At 39.8% G+C, this 9,552-nt stretch overlaps 1 protein-coding gene across 2 annotated transcripts in view; it reads left to right on the forward strand.

Moving 5' to 3' along the window:
- LOC108571637 (heterogeneous nuclear ribonucleoprotein K) overlaps positions 1-9,552 on the forward strand; it is a 94,094-nt gene that overhangs the window by 11,915 nt on the left and 72,627 nt on the right. For both annotated transcript variants that reach the window (XM_017933726.1, XM_017933727.1), the window contains exons 3-4: positions 1,812-1,868; positions 6,736-6,779. In XM_017933726.1, the coding sequence (XP_017789215.1) occupies positions 1,812-1,868; positions 6,736-6,779 (101 nt within the window). The remainder of the gene's footprint in view (positions 1-1,811; positions 1,869-6,735; positions 6,780-9,552) is intronic.

Below are 9,552 nucleotides of genomic sequence, written 5' to 3' on the forward strand. Positions count from 1 at the left end.
TATAGATTAATCTGCAGCTGCTAAGAATTAAGATGTAGGCAAATTTCTTGAATATACTGCAGTGAGAGAATCAATTTTCAGTTGACATCGAATGGCCCTGAACGAGGCCCGACCTCCTTATCATCGTCAGATTGCTATTTCGGCGCTTCGATTACGTGTACTTTAACGCCTCACCGATTTTAAGACCCCACTGTATCGATTCCACCGACTATACGAAATACATTCCTTCTACATATAACGTTAACTAAATCACTCTTTTTGTTCAATATTTTGTTCAATATCATTATAATTATAGGTATTGATAGCATTGGAAGGGTTAGAAATAGAAACCAAGGTTAACATTTTAATCCTTACAAAAATCATAATTCCATTCCAACTCAGAGATCTCTCTAAACAAAGAAAGGATTCATGGTCGAACAATGCTGAATGCAGAAAGCGAAATTTTTTTCAAAATATTCTCCAAGTCATTTTCTCTCTGAGAGTCATTTCGATTTCATCCTCGTTGGTTTTCGATTGGGATCGGTCCCGCACCAATGATCGGGCACAATACCGATTGCGGTCGAGAGACGTAGGCTCGATATATCGGAGCCTCCGTGAAAACGACTGTCGGTGTCAGGGTCGATTTGGTTCTCGCTCCTTTCGAGAATGATCTCATTCACCGGAGCAATTATCGCCGTTGCGTTTTCCGCCGTGGTGTGTCGCAATAAGCTCGCGCCAAGCGAGCCTTATCGCTTGCTAATCGCTGGAACGTGGCGGGTGTTTTCTTTTATATTCGAGAATATAATCGACCTTCTGTTCTCTGTGGTGGATTCGTGGCCATTCCCGCGAAAATCGAAAAAGAACAGAGAAATTGGAGCGGGCGATCTGTTCGTGGTGGCTGTGGGTCGAGGTCGAGGTCTCGAACTGGCTGGATCTCGAGTCACGGCGATTTACGACGATCATGGTTAATTTTAGAGCGTTCGGGAATTTTTCGATTTTATTTTCATAATTGTTAATAGTGGAATCCCCATTCTTAATATTTCTCAAGTTTAGAGTATTTGAGAATTCTTTAATTTTTTTTTTTTCATAATTATTAATAGTGGAATCCCCATTCTTAATATTTCTCAAGTTTCGAGTATTTGAGAATTCTTTAATTTTTTTTTTTTCATAATTATTAATAGTGGAATCCCCATTCTTAATATTTCTCAAGTTTCGAGTATTTGAGAATTCTTTAATTTTTTTTTTTTCATAATTATTAATAGTGGAATCCCCATTCTTAATATTTCTCAAGTTTAGAGTATTTAGGAATTCTCAGATTTATAAAGCGAAATATTGATAGTAAAATTCCAATTCTTCATATTTTTTTATGTTTCCAGTATTTGTGAATTCTGTTATTTTTTTCATAATTATTAATAGTGGAATCCCCATTCTTAATATTTCTCAAGTTTAGAGTATTTAGGAATTCTCAGATTTATAAAGCGAAATATTGATAGTAGAATTCCCATTCTTAATATTTCTCAAGTTTAGAGTATTTAGGAATTCTCAGATTTATAAAGCGAAATATTGATAGTAGAATTCCCATTCTTAATATTTCTCAAGTTTAGAGTATTTGAGAATTCTTTAATTTTTTTTTTTTCATAATTATTAATGGTGGAGTTCCCATTCTTAATATTTTTCAAATTTAGAGTATTTGGGATAATAATGATCAATAGTAGCATTATAATTCCGAATATTTTTTGAACTTGCAGTATTCCAAATGATCTTATTCCCAAAAATTAGATAAAAAACATTCCACGATATGCGATAAACGGAGAAATGAATTTGTGTTACAGGTAGCCGGTTCGATAATCGGCAAGGGTGGCCAGAACATCACCAAACTGCGCAGTCAGGTAAGCCCGTTGATTCAAAAGTTGGTCGTTCCCTCTCGGTCTTGTTCTCTCTGTCGTTCGTCCACTTCTTAAGGACAATCACAACAGACAGAACAAAACGACAAAAAACGATCCGAAAAAAGAAAACAAAAAAAAAATACAAGGAGAAAGAAACATTTAAACAAGAAGATCGTGAGACATGAACATTGAAAGATGAACTCTGTTAGATCATACTTCCTCAAGCATTTTATAGCCTGAATCGTCGATATTATTTTTATTAGTATTATTATTATCATTATTCTACAAAATAGAATCATCTCATTTTCACGAGCTTCTTGCTCTCGGTTCTTCTCGTTTTCGCGAAAATACATATGTAATTCCAGTTGGCGAGCAGATTTTTTTTTATTGTCGATCGATCGAGCTCTCCTGATTAGCTGGAATCTTAGGGGAGGAAACTCCGATGAGTGTATTTCCAACACGTGTGTGCAGATTCACAAATCGTTTAGCTCCAGAGTAATAGTGTTTTTTCTCCCTCTTATCAAGCCTGTTTTGTGTTTATTTTTTTAATTAGATCATCTAGCTGAGTGTTTATCGAGCTTTTGATATACCTTGCTCCTATGTTCTCTCTTTTTTTTTTTTGTATAATACCACATATATGAACTAGAGAAATGCAGTTTGTATTATATATATATATCTATATCTACATATTTACATACACACACACGTACGAAATATTTTCATCACGGCGCAATTTTCGTTCTTGAACTGGGAAGTTTCCTTCGTCTCCTGATTACATCGATTGATGAGATATTTATTTTATTCATCCCCTCGTGTTCGATCGTCCAGGAGATCGCGTTAGCGTGATCGTGATCCGAGGGAACGCGTGGGTGTGGAAACTGCATCCGACCCTGAACGGTTGATTAAAGATGCGGCGGCGAGTAAAGCCTGTTGCACGCGCCTGCCTGCCGATCGTCGACGCTCTCAGTTTCGATCGAGAGGATTTATCGCTGATATAAACGCGCGCGGATGCAAGCATCTCGCGGTGTAATGGAAAATAGGGAATAAGAAGATATTCCGTATTTTTGCTTGATTTTTAGATCTGTAATCCGTGTAATTTTGATTTCTCTTCGTATGGAATCCACGTTAATTTCTATTTTCTTATCGATTTAACTGCATATTTGCGGTAATTTGAAAATAACTTTTTTAGAAATTTTAGAAATCCACGGTTCTCCTCTTCTGTCGATTTAATTCCATATTTGCGAACATTTCATTTTAATTTTAGATATCCGCGTTCTCCCTTTTCTGTCGATTTACTTTCCTATTTTCTATAATTTGAAAATAATTTGGAAATTTTTTTAGGAATCCATGTTTCCCATTTGCTGCCGATTTAATTCCATATGTGCAAAAATTTGAAAATCAATTTTTTAGAAATCATAGAAATCCACGTTTTCCGTTTTCTGTGGATTTCATTATATATTTGCAATAATTTGAATCATTCTATGAATCCATAGTGTTCGTTTTTATTAATATCAGCATTGTATTTAAGAATGGAATTATTAGAAAAGACGAAGGGAAAACAAATATACAAGGGTTCAAGTAATTATAAATCGACGCTGAATTCTTTTATGCTTTCACAATCTGCATCATTTCGATTTCAATATTATCATGTGTATTTAACACCGATTTCTCGGTTCGGTACGCAAGAACGTCCAATTCGAGCAGGCACGTCACAGGCGTTATTACCCGCGATATATACTTCACGATCGATAGTGTGTTGCGCAACGTCGATTGTTCGCCTCGGTGATTTTCTTCACCGTCCTTGAGACGCCGACGAGACTCACCCTGCACGAACCAAATGATCAGAGGGACACCTACGAAAAGAAAAGGTGGTTCGCGATAAATGAAGAAGAAAAGAAAAACAGCAAAATAAAGATAACCGTAAGGAAGGAGAGGTAGCCCCAAATTTCGTTCGCTCTGATCCAACCGAGCGATAGTTTTCGAACGAAATGGCAGATCGCGCAAAACTGTCGCGACAAATGTACGTGAGCTTAAGCTTTTCGCGGAAGCTCGCTTAAGCTCACGTGATTCGATCAACGATCCTGTTCATCATTCAGCGTGTCAATCGAAGGGAAAAGGTCCGTGCAAATCGTGCACACGCCATCGTATGCATATGTATATTTCTCGATGCACTGGCAAGTAATGCTATCTTCGAAGACGTCGAGAATTCGATGGAATTTTCCGGGGATGAAATAGAGTGGATATGGCTAGTGTGTTCGGTTAATTATACGTATTTTTCAATGCTGTATATGTATATATATTTTTTTTTTGAATTGTCAATACTTTTTTTTTAACTCGTTCGCGAATTCTTACGATAGACCCCTGTTATATACAGGGTGTTCCAGTTGTTTCTGATCAAGTTTGGAAGACTTCGTCAGTATGTTCTATGGGTGTAAGTGAGAAAAAAATGTTGTATAAACATAGGTCGTTTGAAGCTTTGTTAACGAGTTATAGCAGAAAATACGAAATACGAGGAGAATGGTAACAAACTTGCGATTATTACGGTACAAGACAAAAATGGCGCCAGCAAAAGTTAAATTTCACACTTTCAACAACCTCAGATCGTAAACACAGCTCGCATGAACAGACTAGATCTATATATCGCTGATCTATTCCTATTTTGTGTCATAACCTCACATCCGTTACCATTCCCACCGTACTTCATATTGTTGTAACTTTTTAATAATATTTTATGTTTAAACGTTTGTATAACATTTTTTTCTCACTTACATACACAAAACATTCTGACAAAGTTTGATCAAAAACAACCGGGATATCCGGTATATATAACACATCGTACAAAACGGTCAGTTTGCATATCTAATATATAATTACATGTATTGTATTACGCAAAACTGATGAAAATACGGATATTAAGAATGCAAGCTAGAACAGTACAGCGAAAGTGTTAATAAAAATTCCTAAATTTACATTTTAGTATGAAAAAGAAGCTTCGGTACAGTTTCTACTTATAGTTTCAGACATAAAAATTCCTAAACTCGTGCCTTACTTTTTGTCTTTCCAATTATTGCGTTTCCATCCTCTTCGTCTACACAGAATCTTCTTAAACATATTCCCGGCAACCGTAAGCGTGATCTTCCGGTGGGAATGGACCATGAAGCGCAAACGTACGAAATTAACCGACCACGAAACCAGTCATCCCCACTCGGTCTTGTCCCTGCTCGTAAATACAATCGTGCCCAAGGCGATTCGTTTGCCTTCGAGAGTTCCATAGAAGCGGTGTGGTGCACCTGCTGCGTGACCCGAAAGGTGGAAGGCCAATAGGTGTATATATCTGTCACGAATAGGTACATCGTGAGGGACAGAATAAAAATCTCAGGGGAGATATTTTTGTGTAGTGTTGGTACCGCCGTTGCTACCACTGTGCGTCCCCTTTTGCGCCATTTTGGGGAACCTTGTGGTTCGATCGACGAGAAAACGTAGCGTAGAAAGATTCACGAGGGTCACACACGTGGAGAAGTATTCGCAAGTGATATGTGTTTCTGGGTGGTACGTTCGCCTTTTGACATAATTGTGTGATAATTTTTACTTATCAATTTGTCAATATCAGTCAAATGGATCAACCCTTTCACGACAAGTTAGACGTATACGTCCCACTTGAGCACTCGAATAAAAATCGACGCCAGTTTAGTAATAAATGAAAAATTTTAAGGTTAACAGTGAAGTTTGACCAATGTAGAATTACCTCTTTACCACGGTACAAGGTACAAACGAAGAACCTAAGCCAGAAAGGGGTTGATGAATAATTCGGCAATGTCCCACCGCATTAAATCCGTCCCGCGAAACGAATTATCCCCAGTCAAAGGATTAACACTTGTCGCGAACGCTATAAAACATCGGGGCTACTGTAGACCCTGGCCAATTCTTAATTCGATCACGTACCTTCCGCCATCGTTCGAAGAAGAGGAAGGTACTGCTTTGCGAAATTGCGCGTTAATTATTAAAACTTCCTCTAATTAGCCATGCTTAAGCGACTTCGTTAGCAATTGAAATGCCTAGAGCACGCGCATCGGCGTCAATTAACTGTGTAAAAGAGAGAAATATATATACATTTTCTCTACACACACACATATGTATGTATATATATAGGGAAAAGGGGATGGGAGAAGTAGAAGGACCGTCGTTGAATGAGGTTTTCAGAATATTTACAGCAACGAGGGAATAACGAGGGTTGATTCGACGTTGACAATGTAGTTACGTTTCTTTCCGTGTGTCGTGTGCCTGCTTGTACGCGTCATTTCTCTAATTAATTTTCCTTCAAAAGAATTTCTCCCTTGAAAGCGAGGATTACAGAGAGGAAGTTTTATTCGGGGAAACTGGAACACAGGTGAACGTATCACTTACAAACCTCCGTGCAAATATTTCTCCAGATAGAAAAAAAAAGAAAGAAAAATCGGTCGCGTGACTCGAAAAGAAAGAATAAACGAATACACCTAAACCTAACCTAGAAAAGACAAGAAAATGTTAGGAGGAGGGTGGGAATGATGAAGGGTTGCACCAAAAATAATCCACCTAATCCTTCGAGAAATGTAAAATGAAAGGGGTTAGAAGGTTAAGCCGCGAAAGAAAAAAAAACAACATTAATCCAGCCGTGAGAGACGTGTTGTCTAACTTGGTTGATGATTTGTGCCCTGGCCCCGCCCCAACCCCGGCGTTGCCCCCCTGGTGTTGCCCTGCCGTTGCCCTGCCGTTGCCCTGCCCGGAACGACGGACCCTGACTCGATCGGCAAATGGACCACCCTACCAACAATCGACAACAACCACCAACCAACCACCAATGAACCAACCACCAACCACCACGGCCCGACAGTACAAAGCCTCAATCATTGTACCCGATTGCCCCGGACCCGAACGGTAATGACCAAACACCACTACTTAATGTCTTATTTTTCTTTGTCTCTAATTACAAGAATACCTTAAAAAAAAAAAGACGGCGACACGTAAATAATCGCTGTGCTCTCTTTTACGTTTTTTTTTTCATTTTTTTTTCTTTTTATTTTTGTTGCTACAAAATCGAACGACAGCGACGTTCTCTCTCTCTTTCTTTGTCTGTCTGTCTCTCTGTCTTGTTTCTTTCCTACTTTATTTACAACCTGTCTATTCTTTCTCTCTCTTTCTCTATTTCACCCTTCTTCTTTGCCTCTCTGCCTTTTTGTCTGAATCGCCTGTGCCTCTGTTCTCTTTCGTCTGTGCCTCTTCTCTCAGCCTTGTACGTGTCCTCGAACAGCAGTCTTCTTTTTCACGCGAGTTGGGATGATTCATCGAGGAGCGTGTGTATTATATTATACGTGTTTGCTCTAGCGAGCTTTCGAGCTCTCTCGAAGAACACGCGCCGCGATGTCGTCCTGGATATTATACACGGTGTGCTCGTGACTGCACCTGCCACCACCTGCGGTTGCATGTCCTCCCGTTCACCCGTGTGCTGTGGAGGTCCCTGAGCGCAGTCCCTCCCCACTGTCCTCATCCTCAATTCAACCTCTCTTTATTCGCTTGCGAGAGTCCGACCAAGCTTTCGTTTGTCGCGCGTCTCACCAAGTTGGGGGAGGTTGTTTAACGGGAGCGAAGGAGAGATATCTTTTGCGCTTTGTGGCTTCTTTGTTCTCCCTCGTTCACTGCTAGGAATTTTACAAATAGAAGAAAACTATACGTTGAACGTGTTTTTTTTTTAGCCACCTTAAATAGAAGATATTTACCATTGAATTTCAGAAGAATAGAACAAGAGGACACCGGTGACATTTTCGTCCACTCGAACGTACAGGCGATTTGCTAACTATTGCCAACACTTACACACTCGAAATCATCCTTCTACTTTCCACTCGTCCCTTCATCGATCCTCCTTTTCTAGCTCTCTTGGTGCTATTTCTCAATGTGTCTTTCTCTCTAATTTGTTCGTGTCTGTCCTTGTAAGGTCTCGGACGAGATCTTTGAAACACGCCCGACAATCACACACAACACGCTCAGAATTAAGCTACACTTTACCGATCTTTATTGCTACCGTTATCGAGAGGAAAGTACGACGTGCACACCATGTTGTGTCTCTCTCTTTCTCTGCCTATCTTCTATCTCTATACTTCTCTCCGCCTATTCTCCTGTTTTTCCACATATATCTCTCTGTTTCTCTCTGTCTCTGTTTCTCTCTCTCTCTCTCTCTCTCTCTCTCTCTCTCTAATTTTGTGGCTAACACGGATGGCTAATCCGTGGAACAAGGCGGTGTTCCCGCCGATTCCACGCTTAACGTCGATATGTCACGCTTACTTTTTAGGTACGCCCCACTGATCAACGCACCACTGACCGTCATCGTACCTGGCAGAGTGTTGCCTGCGTAATTAACCAACCGTCCGCGACGTCGAAAGTCATTACCGACGTGTCGCATCCGTGTTTCTCACCCTTTCGTTGCTCTTCTCCTTTGTCGTTGCACACTTTGCTACTCTTGGGTGCCCTTTTCTCACCGCTGATTCACATCGCTCTCTCTTTGTGCGTCAGCTTCTTTCAATACGATTGATTCGATCGTCGAACCTAGGTAGCAACGTTAGATTTCCTTGAATTTTATCAAGCCGGGCGTACCACCCTGAGGCTCTTAAAAAAGAGGAAAAGTGTGGGATTTTCTTTTTTCATGGGTTTAACTGCTAAGCGAAAAGTTGCAATTTATTTCAGAGGATGTAAATGTTACTTTCAGCTGTTCTCTCCAATTTTTGACGAGTAAACATATTACAAAATGAAGTTTTCTGTTAATAGTTACCTGTGAAAAAGATTCTCGAATTTTACCTGCTTTTAGACGCTTCAGGATGGTGTACCGTTTTGAATACAGAGGTTTTGATGCTTGAAATATACAGAGTATCCATAAACTTCACACAGGGCACGAATACAATTGTGTGTAACAAATTAGCAACGAAAGGGTTCAAATTATACAGCGTGACCACGAAAGATCGTATCCTTTTTAAAAATTTATCCTCGGCTCTACGATGTGGTACGATGATGCTTTCTGTCACAGAAATGGAGATAATCTCTGCAGGTTTTCAAGCGTATAGTCGTACCTTACACACTCCGTGAATGAAAAATGAAAATTGCGTTGAGGTGTGATAACAGAGTATCGTTTTCCGGTATTTTACCACCCAAAACGCTTTTTATCGTTTAGTCGGCGCTATTTTGCAAAAACTGACGGTACGTCGAGTGAGAAATTTTCGCAACCACTGCTTGGTACATTTGGCACTGGACACACTGTTACTTTTGGGGAAAGAAATGGGTGCGTTCTTTTATGGACACGCTGTACAATTCGAAGACGGAGAGTACTGTCTATTTTCACTGTCTTTACACCTAACGAAATACCATGGAAAGGGTCGAGTGTGAATTTCTAAAAGGAGATTTACGAGAATGGTAGACACGTCGAACATGTTTGACAAAATAATAGAAAACAAAGTGGCTCACGTTTGTCTCTTTAACCTCGAATTTAGGCTTGCTCCGAGTGGTAGATGGTTAATTAGCTACATCAGTTTTAGTCATGGATTACAAGCAATTAAGATGTCCGTTGGCAATTTCGCGAACGCGACACCTTCGCTCGGAGAGAGAGACGGCTGGATTGTAACGAGAATTTATCCTCGTTCTGGGACGACGTCACGTGCTCTCCCAG

This window comes from Habropoda laboriosa, unplaced genomic scaffold (assembly GCF_001263275.1).
Source record: "Habropoda laboriosa isolate 0110345459 unplaced genomic scaffold, ASM126327v1 scaffold135, whole genome shotgun sequence".
Lineage (NCBI taxonomy): Eukaryota > Metazoa > Arthropoda > Insecta > Hymenoptera > Apidae > Habropoda > Habropoda laboriosa.